The following is a 14,057-nucleotide window of genomic DNA, read 5'->3' on the forward strand; positions in this document are numbered from 1 at the left end:
ACATTCCACCCGCCCCTGTTCTACCCGTAGCCTCTCCATGTCAGCGAATGGCAATGTCATCCTCCTGTTTGTTCAGGCCCCAAACCTTGCTGTTACCCTCGCTGTGACTCCTCTCTCTCTGGCCTCCCACCGCCAACTCCTCAGCAGAGCAGCTCAGCTCTACTCTAAAACCACCCAGAACACAGCTGTGTCTCAGCCCTTCCACTGGCACCACCTTGCTCCCATCACCGCTGCTTCTTGGGGCCCTGCAACACCTCACAGCCAGCTTCTCTGATGCTACCCTGCTTTCGGTCCACTGCCAACATACGAGCCACAGTGAAACCGTTAAAACTTAAGTGACATCACGTTCCTTCTCTCCTTAGGTATGTCTGTTTGCTTCCAATCTCACTCAGGGTTGAAGAATGAAACGTTCACAAGACCAGGCTCTTAGGATCCGGCCCCCTGCTGTCCCCTTTCCTCCTCGTTTGCTCATTCTGCCCTGTCCTTGCTGACCCCCATGGTGTCCCCTGACCACATCAGCCACACCCCTGCCTTGGCACCTGCTATTCCCTCGGCTTACCTGCTCTCACACCAGGTATCCATGTGGCTTATCACCAAACTCATCCCTGGCTCACACTATCTAGAACTGGAACACTCCACTCTGGAAATTCCCTAGCCCTTTTCTGCTTTGTCTCTCTAGCGTTTATACTATCTAATATGCTATATACTTAAATTACATATTTTGTTTACTGTTTGTCTCACCCTTATCCCCAGAATACAAGTTCCTTGCAGGCAGAGTTTTTAATTTTTTATTTTACTCTGTTATATACCCAGAGCCTATAACAATAGGTACTCAATAAGTCATTTCTGCATGAAGGAAAAAACAAACTAGACTATAATTTTTTTTTTTTTTTTTTTTTTTTTGCAGTATGCGGGCCTCTCACTGCCGTGGCCTCTCCCGTTGCGGAGCACAGGCTCTGGATGCGCAGGCTCAGCGGCCATGGCTCACGGGCCCGGCCGCTCCGCGGCATGTGGGATCTTCCCGGACCGGGGCGCAAACCCGCGCCCCCGGCATCGGCAGGCGGACTCTCAACCACGGCGCCACCAGGGAAGCCCTAGACTATAAGTTATTTAACAGCAGGGACCACATCTGCTTTGTCTTCGTACTCCCACTGCCTCCTGAAGTACCTGGCACACAGAAAGACCTCAGTAACTATGAACCGATGAATGAGCAATGCCTAAGCATCACCACGCAGCTGGCACCAAAGTTGTCATTCATTTTGCGTAAGGATTTTGATCTCTTTTTGATGCGTCTGTGGGGCCATAAGTGTGGGAGAATAGAGTGGCTGCCTCTCGTTTTTCAATTTTAGAAAACGTGGGAGGGCTATGGGTGAAAAACAAGAGGGGAAGAGTGCAATGGCCAGCAGAGACTTATGGCACTGCCAGCACCTGCTGTGGGACTTCCTCTCCCTGCATCTTATTTTATTCCTTGATGTCCCTTTAAGTTTCCTGAAATACACTCATATTTCTGTCTGTCATTATACATCTTCATGAACACAGTGTATCCTTAAAATTTATTAACAATCTCACCTTTGGTTCATCTACATGAAAAAGCAATGAAAATTCATAAATCAGGGGATTCTAAGAATTTACCATTTTGTTTAGTACAAAGTACTAAAGCAACTCACGAATATAATTTGAAGAACAGAGTAATTATATATTCTGGAGACCTGTACTCAATTTCAAAAGGTTGAGGAAAACGATAAATGATAAAGTCTCGGCATCCAGTCAATTATGTAATAAAATTAATGGTATTTAATGGATTATTAGCATTTGTTCTGGAAATGTGTGTTTTGTAAGACAGAAATCAACAAATTTGTCAAAAATTAACTTCTAGAGCAATGAATGTTTTATAAATATGATAAAAGGAAATTCCACAATTGGGCTATATGGTGGCACAATTCATGAGCAAACACATGATGAAAAAGAGAAAGCACTATAATATAATTTATAGATAAAACAGGCTATGTTACAAACAATATTTCATTTACAATTAAACATTTTCAAAGAAATGTGAGACTATATGAAGAAACTACTTACAGTAGCTTTTTCAGGGGAAGATGGAACATCAAATGTTTCATTAATATGGTTTTCCAGATCTTGTTGAGAATGTGAAAAATGAATTTGGTTCCAACTGTTTTTCTTTGATTGTTTGGGTGGTAAAGCTGGAGGCTGCCCATCTCCAGGGGTCTCTTGTGATCTAGATAGAAAAAAAGAGAAAAAATAAATATTTTGTAAGTTGTCTTACAGAATTATTATTTTATTTATTTTTTAAAGTAATGGTAGAATTTTATTTTTTAAATTAATTTTTATTGGAGTATAGTTGCTTTACAACATTTTGTTAGTTTCTACCGTAAAATGAATCCGCTATACGTATACACACATCCCCTCTTTTATGGATCTCCTTCCCATGTAGGTCACCGCAGAGCATTGAGTAGAGATCCCTGTGCTATACAGTAGGTTCTCATTAGTTCTCCACTTTATACATAGAATCAGTAGTGCATATATGTCAATCCATATCTTCCAATTCCTCCCAGCCTCAAATTATTATTTTATTAAGATGTCTAATGGGAGACAAGCTTTAAATACCATGTTTATTTGCAAGTGCCACTGTTAAATGAAATCTTCCTTAACTTTGAAGTTTAAAGTAACAAATCTAATTTCCTACTTTATCAAATCTGTAAACAATTCACATATAATAAAATATACTTTTAAGTGTATCTCTATGAAGATATTTATTAATCTACCATAAAAACCCCTTTCTAAGGTTTTCAGCAGTCATGTGGGCAGACAGGGAGAAATCAGAGCTGAGAGCCGAGCTGCTCCAAGACAAAACAGCTGGTACCATCCAGAGAGCTCACAGGGTTGCCTATTTTATTTACAGGTCAAACACAACTCACAGAAGTGATGAATACAACGAGGAAGAGGGCTGAGCTCACTGAGGAGGCAACACTGGATGCGTACGTAAGTCAGAAAACCCAATTTCAGGGGAAGGGGCTAAAACCCAACAGATGCTAGAGAGCATAACGTCAGGCCCTAGCAGCGGGAGCTCATCTGACCAGCTAGGTCTGACAGGGCAACTTCAAGGTAGACGTAGCTTTTAAGAACCAGCACCCTCACTCCCTCTTGCGAGAGCACCGGAATCACAACCAACTGCTGAACAATCATTGACAGGAAGACACTGGAACTCACCAAAAAAGATACCCAACATCCAAAGACAATGGAGAAGCCGCAATGAGATGGTAGGAGGGGCGCAATCATGGTAAAATCAAATGGCGTAACTGCTGGGTGGGTGATCACGAACTGGAGAACACTTAGACCACAGAAGTCCACCCACTGGAGTGAAGGTTCTGAGCCCCACGTCAGGCTTCCCAATCTGGGGGTCCGGCAACAGGAGGAGGAATTCCCGGAGAATCAGACTTTGAAGGCTAGTGGGATTTGACTGCAGGACTTTCACAGGACTAGGGGAAACAGAGACTCCACTCCTGGATGGCACACAGAGTAGTGTGTGCATTGGGGCCCAGGGGAAGGAGCAGTGACCCCAGAGGAGACTGAACCAGACCTACCTGCTGGTGTTGGAGGGTCTCCTGCAGGGGCGGGGGTGGCTGTGGCTCACCGTGAGGACAAGGACACCGGCAGCAGAAGTTCTGGGAAGTACTCCTTGGCGTGAGCCCTCCCAGAGTCTGCCATTAGCCCCACCAAAGAGCCCGGGAAGGCTCCAGTGTTGGGTCGCCTCAGGCCACACAACCAACAGGGAGGGAACCCAGCCCCACCCATCAGCAGACAAGCAGATTAAAGTTTTACTGAGCTCTGCCCACCAGAGCAACAGCCAGCTCTACCCACCACCAGTCCCTCCCATCAGGAAACTTGCACAAGCCTCTTAGATAGCCTCATCCACCAGAAGCAAGAACTACAGTCCTGCAGCCTGTGGAACAAAAACCACATTCACAGAAACACAGACAAGATGAAAAGGCAGAGGGCTACATACCAGATGAAGGAATAAGATAAAACCCCAGAAAAACAACTAAATGAAGTGGAGACAGGCAGCCTTCCAGAAAAAGAATAAAGAATAATGATAGTGAAGATGATCCAGGACCTCGGAAAAACAATGGAGGCAAAGATGGAGAAGATGCAAGAGATATTTAACAAAGACCTAGAAGGATTAAAGAACAAACAAACAGAGATGAACAATACAATAACTGAAATGAAAACTACACTAGAAGGAATCAATAGCAGAATAAGTGAGACAAAAGAACAGGCAAGTGACCTGAAAGACAGAATGGTGGAATTCACTGCCGCAGAACAGAATAAAGAAAAAAAAAATGAAAAGAAATGAAGACAGCCTAAGAGACCTCTGGGACAACATTAAACGCAAAAACATTTGCATTATAGGGGTCCCAGAAGGAGAACAGAGACAGAAAGGACCCGAGAAAATATGTGAAAATATTATAGTCAAAAACTTCCCTAAAGGGCTTCCCTGGTGGCGCAGGGGTTGAGAATCCGCCTGCCGATGCAGGGGATACGGGTTCGTGCCCCGGTTCGGGAAGATCCCACATGCCGCGGAGCGGCTGGGCCCGTGAGCCATGGCTGCTGAGCCTGTGCGTCCGGAGCCTGCGCTCCGCAACGGGAGAGGCCACAACAGTGAGAGGCCCGCGTACCACCAAAAAAAACCCACAAAAAACAAAAAACAAAACTTCCCTAAAATGGGAAATGAAATAGCCACCCAAGTCCAGGAAGCGCACAGAGTCCCATACGGGATAAAGCCAAGGAGAAACGTGCCGAGATGCAGAGTAACCAAACTGGCAAAAATTAAAGACAAAGAAAAATTACTGAAAGCAGCAAGAGAAAAACGACAAATAACATACAAGGGAACTCCCATAAGGTTAACAGCTGATTTCTCAGCAAAAACTCTACAAGCCAGAAGGGAGTGGCATGACATATTTAAAGTGATGAAAGGGAAGAAACTACAACCAAGATTACTCTATGCAGAAAGGCTCTCATTCAGCTTAGACGGGGAGAAATCTAAAGCTTTACAGACAAGCAAAAGCTAAGAGAATTCAGCACCACCAAACCAGCTCTACAACAAATGCTAAAGGAACTCCTCTAAGTGGGAAACACTAGAGAAGAAAAGGACCTACAAAAACAAACTCCAAACAATTAAGAAAATGGTAATAGGAACATACATATCGATAATTACTTTAAATGTGAATGGATTAAATGCTCCAACTAAAAGACACAGGCTCACTAAATGGATACAAAAACAAGACCCATGTATATGCTGTCTACAAGAGACCCACTTGAGACCTAGGGACACATAAAGACTGAAAGTGAGGGGATGGAAAAATATATTCCGTGCAAATGGAAATCAAAAGAAAGCTGGAGTAGCAATACTTATATCAGATAAAATAGACGTTAAAATAAAGAATGTTACAAGAGACAAGGAAGGACACTGATAATGATCAAGGAATCAATCCAAGAAGAAGATATAACAATTATAAATATATATGCACCCAACATAGGAGCACCTCAATACATAAGGCAACTGCTAACAGCTATAAAAGAGGAAATCGACACTAACACAATAATAGTGGGGGACTTTAATACCTCACTTACACCAATGGACAGATCATCCAAAAAGAAATTTAATAAGGAAACACAAGCTTTAAATGACACAATAGTCCAGACAGATTTAATTGATAGGACATTCTATTCAAAAAGAGCAGATTACACTTTCTTCTCAAGTGCACATGGAACATTCTTGAGGACAGATCACATCTTGGGTCACAAATCAAGCCGCAGTAAATTTAAGAAAATGGAAATCTTATCAAGCATCTTTTGTGACCACAACGCTGTGAGATTATAAATGAATTACAGGGGGAAAAAGTTTAAAACACACTTGGAGGCTAAACAATACGTTACTAAATAACCAAGAGATCACTGAAGAAATCAAAGAGGAAATCAAAAAATACCTAGAGACAAATGACAATGAAAACACGACGATCCAAAAGCTATGGGGTGGGGCTTCCCTGGTGGCGCAGTGGTTGAGAATCCGCCTGCCGATGCAGGAGACACGGGTTCGTGCCCTGGTCCGGGAGGATCCCACATGCCGCGGAGCGACTGAGCCCGTGAGCCATGGCCGCTGGGCCTGTGCGTCCGGAGCCTGTGCTCCGCAACGGGAGAGGCCACAACAGTGAGACGCCCGCATACCGCAAAAAATAAAAATAAAAAAAATTTAAAAAATTAAAAAAAACAAAAGCTATGGGGTGCAGCAAAAGCAGTTCGAAGAGGGAAGTTGACAGCAATTACAAGCCTACCTCGAGAAATGAGAAAAATCTCAAATAAACAATCTAACCTTACACTTAAAGGAACTAAAGAAAGAAGAACAAACAAAACCCAGAGTTAGCAGAAGGAAAGAAATCAAAAAGATCAGAGCAGAAATAAATGAAAAAGAAACAAAGAAAACAATAGAAAAGATCAATAAAACTAAAAGCTGGCTCTTTGAGAAGATAAATAAAATTGATAAACCATTAGCCAGACTCATCAAGAATAAAAGAGAGAAGACTCAAATCAATAGAGTTAGAAATGAAAAAGGAGATGTAACAACTGACACTGCAGAAATACAAAAGGTTATTAGAGACTACTACAAGCAACTGTATGCCAATAAAATGGACAACCTGGAAGAAATGGACAAATTCTTAGAAATGCACAAGCTGCTGAGACTGAACCAGGAAGAAATAGAAAATATGAACAGACCAATCACAAGCACTGAAATTGAAACTGTGATTAAAAATCTTCCAATAAACAAAAGCCCAGGACCAGAAGGCTTCACAGGCGAATTTTATCAAACATTCAGAGAAGAGCTAACACCCATCCTTCTCAAACTCTTCCAAAAAATTGCAGAGGAAGGAACACTCTCAAACGCATTCTATGAGGCCACCCTCACCCTGATACCAAAACCAGACAAAGATACTACAAAAAAAAGAAAACTATGGACTAATATCATTGATGAATATAGATGCAAAAATCCTCAACAAAATACTAGCACACAGAATCCAACAACACACTAAAAGGATCATACACCATGATCAAGTGGGGTTTATCCCAGGGATGCAAGGATTCTTCAGTAAATGTAAGTCAATCAATGTGATACACCATATTAACAAACTGAAGAAGAAAAACCATATGATCATCTCAATAGATGCAGAAAAAGCCTTTGGCAACATTCAACACCCATTTGTGATAAAAACTCTCTAGAAAGTGGGCACAGAGGGAACCTACCTCAACATAATAAAGGCCATATACGACAAACCCACAGCAAACATCATTCTCAATGGTGAAAAACTGAAAGCATTTCCTCTAAGATCAGGAACAAGACAAGGATGTCCACTCTTGCCACTTTTACTCAACATAGTTTTGGAAGTCCAAGCCACGGCAATCAGAGAAGAAAAAGAAATAAAAGGAACACAAATTGGAAAAGAAGAAGTAAAAGTGTCACTGTTTGCACATGACATGATACCACACATAGAGAATCTTAAAGATGCCACCAGAAAACTACCAGAGCTAATGAATGCATTTGGTAAAGTTGCAGGATACAAAATTAATGCACAGAAATCTCTCTCATTCCTATACACTAATGATGAAAAATCTGAAAGAGTAATTAAGGAAACACTCCCATTTACCATTGCAACAAAAAGAATAAAATACCCAGGAATAAACCTACCTAGGGAGACAAAAGACCTGTATGCAGAAAACTATAAGACACTGCTGAAAGAAATTAAAGATGATACCAATAGATGGAGAGATATACCATGTTCTTGGATTGGAAGAATCAATATTGTAAAAATGACTATACTACCCAAAGCAATCTACAGATTCAATGCAATCCCTATCAAATTACCAATGGCATTTTCTACAGAACTAGAACAAAAAAATCTTAAAATTTGTGTGGAGACACAAAAGACCCCGAGTAGCCAAAGTAGTCTTGAAGGAAAAAAATGGAGCTAGAGGAATCAGACTCCCTGACTTCAGACTATACTACAAGGTTACAGTAATCAAGACAATATGGTACTGGCACAAGAACAGAAATATAGATGAATGGAACAAGATAGAAAGCCCAGAGATAAACCCATGCACCTATGGTCAACTAATCTATGACAAAGGAGGCAAGGATATACAATGGAGAAAAGACAGTCTCTTCAGTAAGTGGTGCTGGGAAAACTGGACAGCTACGTGTAAAAGAATGAAATGAGAACACTCCCTAACGCCATACACAAAAATAAACTCAAAATGGATTAGAGACCTAAATGTAAGACCGGACACTATAAAACTCTTAAAGGAAAACATAGGAAGAACATTCTTTGACATAAATCACAGCAAGATCTTTTTTGATCCACCTCCTAGAGTAATGGAAATAAATACAAAAATAACAAATGGGACCTAATGAAACAAAAGCTTTTGCAAAGCAAAGGAAGCTATAAACAAGATGAAAAGACAACCCTCAGAATGGGAGAAAATATTTGCAAACGAATCAACGGACAAAGGATTAATCTCCAAAATATACAAACAGCTCATGCAGCTCAATACTAAAAAACCAAACAACCCCATCCAAAAATGGGCAGAAGACCTAAACAGACATTTCTCCAAAGAAGACATACAGATGGCCAAGAAGCACTTGAAAGACTGCTCAACATCACTAATTATCAGAAAAATGCAAATCAAAACCACAGTGAGTTATCACCTCACACCAGTTAGAATGGGCATCATCAGAAGATCTACAAACAACAAATGCTGGAGAGGGTGTGGAGAAAAGGGAACCCTCTTGCACTGCTGGTGAGAATGTAAATTGATACAGCCACTATGGAGAACAGAATGGAGGTTCCTTAAAAAACTACAAATAGAATTACCGTATGATCCAGCAATCCCACTACTGGGCATATACCCAGAGAAAACCGTAATTCAAAAAGTCACATGCACCCCAACGTTCACTGCAGCACCGTTTACAATAGCCAGGTCATGGAAGCCACCTAAATGCCCACTGACAGAAGAATGGATAAAGAAGATGTGGTACACATACACAATGGAATATTACTCAGCCATAAAAAGGAACGAAATTGGGTCATTTGTAGACATGTGGATGGATCTAGAGACTGTCATACAGAGTGAATTAAGTCAGAAAGAGAAAAACAAATATCGTATATTAACGCATATATGTGGAACCTAGAAAAATGGTACAGATGAACCTGTTTGTAGGGCAGAAATTGAGACACAGATGTTTAGAACAAATGTATGGACACTGAGTGGGGAAAGCGGCAGGGGGTGGTGGTGTGATGAACTGGGAGATTGGGATTGACATATATACACTAACATGTAAAAAATAGATAACTAATAAGAACCTGCTGTATAAAAAAATTAAAAATTCAAAAATTGAAAAAACAACCAAAAACCCCCCAAACGAGCACCCTGCATGTAGTAACAAGGTGAGTTTTTCATGAAGGCCAGAAGGGGGAACCAGTGGTTCAACTTGGACCCCAGGAAGCCCGCGTGTGTGGAAGTCATGGAGGTTAAGGGACCAGGCAAGGTGAAAATGGTTCTCATCAAGAGTACTGATCACCACAGGGGTTATATTTACCTCTGAGGTGGCAGGAGGTCCTCTGGGAAAATAGAAACATTATTACCCCGCTGCCTAAGGGCAGAGGAGTGAGTTGCCAGCTGCCGCGGTAATGAGGCGCAGGCTTCAACCAGTTCCTGCTCAGTTTTGTTGACTGACCACCGACACCCAAGACGCAGCTATAAGGTCTTGAGGAAGCAGAACTGTATTCGATCAGATTATTGTTCAAAGTTACCCTCCACTCCTCCCTGGCTGACACCGTGCTTGGCCATATGACTTGCTCTAGTCAATGAAATGTGAGTAGCTTCCTTTGAAAGGAAGCTCTGTATTTCTCTCTTCCCTCAGCCAGGAGACCAGCCAAGTCCCAAACAGGGGCTGCGGTCAGTCTGGGCCCTAGAATGACCATGACGTGGAGCAGAGCCACAGGCGACCCACCATGGATGCGGAATGTAAGAGAGAAAGGACCCTTGTTGCTGTACGTCACTGTAAGTTGGGGGAATGTGCTACCACAGTGTAATTTAGCCCAAGGTAACTAACACAGAGGTTACTGCCAGAGTGGCTCTTGGAAACATATGCTCCCCTTGGTAGAGAAGCTGTGAACTTCTTGAGAGACTTGCTGCTAGACACGTGACAGACGTGGTAGCGATGCTAAAATCTGCTTAGCACCAAGGGCGTCAGCCAGGATCAACGATGAATGGTCTTACTTCTCCTAAGAGAAACTATAGCCCTCCTCCAACTGCATAATCGAGTGTAAAATATAATCACTAAATACGCAGTGAGCAATAAGAACCACTCAGCTTTCTACCCGGGAAGTCCTCAGGGCACAAAATGCTCTAGCTTCTGATAAGGCTATGAGGACTGCATCAGAGAGCACACCTCCCCTTTTCAGCCAAAGCTTCTCTGAGGTCTACCTTGATGGCCAGAGATTCCAGATCCCAAACATACTAGTTTTTATTCTGCTAATTTCAACTGCCAAGAACCCAAGCCTCTACGAGGCGATGCATTCAAGTGCTGCTTGTTCAAGAAACTGCTAGGAGAGAGCTGCGTGCCTTGGCCATGGCCTGCTGCAGGGACCAGGGCAGACAGAGGCGGGCAAACCTTGGTACAGCCTCCGATGGGAAATCTCTAACAAGCAGTTGGCCGGAAGCCTCCAAGACTTTACAAAAACTGGGAGTCACTGGACTCCACATGGATAAACCAATAGGTCTCATCCCTTACTCAGGACTAAGTATAACCATTCAGGCAAGGTGAAGAGAAGCTTTCCTCTAGTTTTGCATACAGTTGTCAGACCTGGGAAACATTTAGTCTCAAAACTAAAGGTCTGGGGCTTCCCTGGTGGCACAGTGGTTAAGAATCCACCTGCCAATGCAGGGGACACGGGTTCGAGCCCTGGTCCAGGAAGATTCCACATGCTGCGGAGCAACTAAGCCCATGCGCCACAACTACTGAGCCTGTGCTCTAGAGCCCACAAGCCACAACTACTGAGCCCGCGTGCCACAACTACTGAAGCCTGCACACCTAGAGCCCGTGCTCCCAACAAGAGAAGCCACCGCAATGAGAAGCCCACACACCGCAACGAAGAGTAGGCCCCACTCACTGCAACCAGAGAAAAGCCTGTGTGCAGCAATGAACACCCAACACAGCCAAAGATAAAATAAATAAAATAAAATAAATAAATTTTTTAAAAAACCAAAGGCCTTGGAGGAAGAGTGTAAAGTTGAGATCAGGTGGGAATGGAGTCAGAGCAACTTTATTCTTGGTTCAGATAACAGTCTAAATACAGCACCAAGACAAACAACAGGGACAAACCCAAGCCTGCTGTGCAGCCCAGTATCTAAGTGAGCCAGGCCTGGTGGGCAGGGGTATCATGATGGCAACACTCAGCTACAAGACAGGGGTGGCACTGACACCACAGGACATTTTGCTAGACTGCTGAGTCTGCATTTCCAGGGTTAGAGACCAGGCGTCTACAGTCCAAAAAGCTCCAGAAGTGATTTTTATTATCTGCTTCTGATTAGAAATCACTGTACAAGAACAGTGGTTGCAGATTCATGGTTTGTGGGCCAATTTTTGCTAACATACATTTGGCCTGTTCACTTTAAAAATGTGAGCTGACTACATTTTAAAAATTACATACAAAATCTGGATTTCCAGAATGAAAAATCTGGAAGCTTTGGAAAGAATAGAACTGCACTACAAGGTGTCAGCAACTGGACAAAGCCAAGTGGGAGCTGCTGCCTTTAGATGGGCCACAGGCGTTCCAGGCCACGTGAATCCCACCCAGTGTTCCCTGCCAGACTCCAATGGGTATCTGAACACACCCTCTCCTTTACTCATTCGAAGTCCACAAGAAGACCCAGAAAGGAAGAGAGTCCAAGCGTAGAGGCTCGGGCTGGGATTTGAGCCAAACTCTAAAGAAAGGGTGAGGAGAATGGAGTACAGGCAGAGGATCAGCCAAGATCTAAGAGAGGAAAGGATGATATAATTTTGGATTTCAGGACAGGTGCTACCTACCTGCCTTCTCTCATTGTTTTATGTGACTTTCTTGTTAAGGTAACTTCACAGAGCGTGATGGACAAGCTCTCCATGGGCCTGGTTACTGCAGAGGTTAAGGTTGGTCTGGGGAGCTTTCACAGACTAATTATGTACTCTCCCAGTAATCCTGGTGACAATTTCCCCTTCCTGTGTTTCCAGCTTCAATAACCAAACACACTCTCTTTCTGTCTATCTGTCTATCTATCTATTGTCTATTAACGTAATCAAGAATATCAACACAGACTTCTAAAATTCTTATTTTGGGCAAAAGGTATCAATTACATTTTAAAGACATACTCATATTAACTCAATTTATCATAACAAATAACATCCCTGTTCATATTTAATGTAGAAGTATCATACAAAGTCAATCTATTAAACAATTATCTAGGAAGATGACATTCCTAGGTAAACCATGTACTGTAATTTGAGATTATAACACTTTTAAAACAAGACCATGAAATAGGCAAGCTCTTTAAAAAGGCACTGCTGGGAGCTCCCTGGCGGTCCCTGGTTAGGGCTCGGCGTCTTCACTGCCGGGGCCCGGGTTCGACCCCTGGCCGGGGATCCGGGGATCCAGGACGCCCCCCACAAGCTGCATGGAGAGGCCCCAAAATGTTTTATTTATTTATTTTTAAAATTTATTTATTTATTTATACAGCAGGTTCTTATTAGTTATCTGTTTCATACATATTAGTGTATATATGTCAATCCCAATCTCCCAATTCATCTGCAGCCAAACAAAACTTTAATTAAAAAAATAAAAAGGTACTATTTCTAGGCCAAAACAAAAACAAACAAATAAACAAAAACTACCAAGGAAAACAGAATGAAGAGACATCACATACTTGGCAAGAACAACCAGGCAGCCTAGTGGGACACAGCCCCACTAGACATAGAAGCTGGCACCTGAGAGAAGGGACCTATAACCTAAAAGAAGATGAGCATCTATTATCAGATGGTTTAGACAGGACTAGGGAAATAGGTACCAAAGAAAGAAGTAAGGATCAAGGCTGTGCCTGGAGTCTTACAAGTAGAGGTAATCATTTGGCATTAACTATGGGGAGCTGGAAAAAATCTGTCATAAGGAGAGTGTAGAAAAAAATATAGTTCCAAAGAGATTATTGTAATTACTCATAAAAAAGAAAAATGAGCAGGATAAACTCTTAAAACTGTAAATTTAAAAAAAAATGCTGCCCAAGGTTTAAGACCAGAAAACAAAAACCATATTCTTGGTAGACACTAATACAAACTTCCCAGGAATGATGGCTCCTTTTAAAACTCTTATTTTCTAAAATACATACCAGCAGCTCTTGTCTCACTCAATTGCAATCCCTAGTGCCATCCAAGTCTTCACTGGGCATTTACCCCTGCCATACTTAGGTTACGTAAGATACAGATAAAATTCTGGTTCAAAATTCAGGCTTCGTGATACTTTGGCTAATTTATAGTGACATTCAGAGTATTTCAAAGTAAACACCATTTCAGACTGATTACTGCCTCACTGCCTCACTGTGGCATATATATATATACAATGGAATATTACTCAGCCATAAAAAAGAAATGAAACTGAGTTATTTATAATGAGGTGAATGGACCTGGAGTCTGTCATACAGAGCAAAGTAAGTCAGAAGGAGAAAAACAAATACCGTATGCTAACACATATATATGGACTCTAAGGGAAAAAAATGTCATGAAGAGATCAGTGGTAGGACAGGAATAAAACACAGACTTATTAGAGCATGGACTTGAGGATATGGGGAGGGGGAAGGGTAAGCTGTGACGAAGTGAGAGAGTGGCAGGGACATATACACACTATCAAATGTAAATTAGATAGCTACTGGGAAGCTGCCGCATAGCACAGGGAGTTCACCTC

General features: G+C 42.2%; 1 protein-coding gene across 5 annotated transcripts in view; it reads right to left on the reverse strand.

The window, feature by feature from the left end:
• The window catches only part of PTPN4 (protein tyrosine phosphatase non-receptor type 4), a 198,307-nt gene that overhangs the window by 43,449 nt on the left and 140,801 nt on the right, over positions 1-14,057 (reverse strand). For all 5 annotated transcript variants that reach the window (XR_010839098.1, XM_067025896.1, XM_059054910.2 and 2 more), the window contains exon 16: positions 2,080-2,239. Coding sequence is in view for 4 of the 5 variants with exons in the window: in XM_067025896.1 (XP_066881997.1) it covers positions 2,080-2,239 (160 nt within the window). In the remaining variant the exon portion in view is untranslated. The remainder of the gene's footprint in view (positions 1-2,079; positions 2,240-14,057) is intronic.

Source organism: Kogia breviceps, chromosome 2, assembly GCF_026419965.1.
Source record: "Kogia breviceps isolate mKogBre1 chromosome 2, mKogBre1 haplotype 1, whole genome shotgun sequence".
In the NCBI taxonomy this organism is placed as follows: domain Eukaryota; kingdom Metazoa; phylum Chordata; class Mammalia; order Artiodactyla; family Physeteridae; genus Kogia; species Kogia breviceps.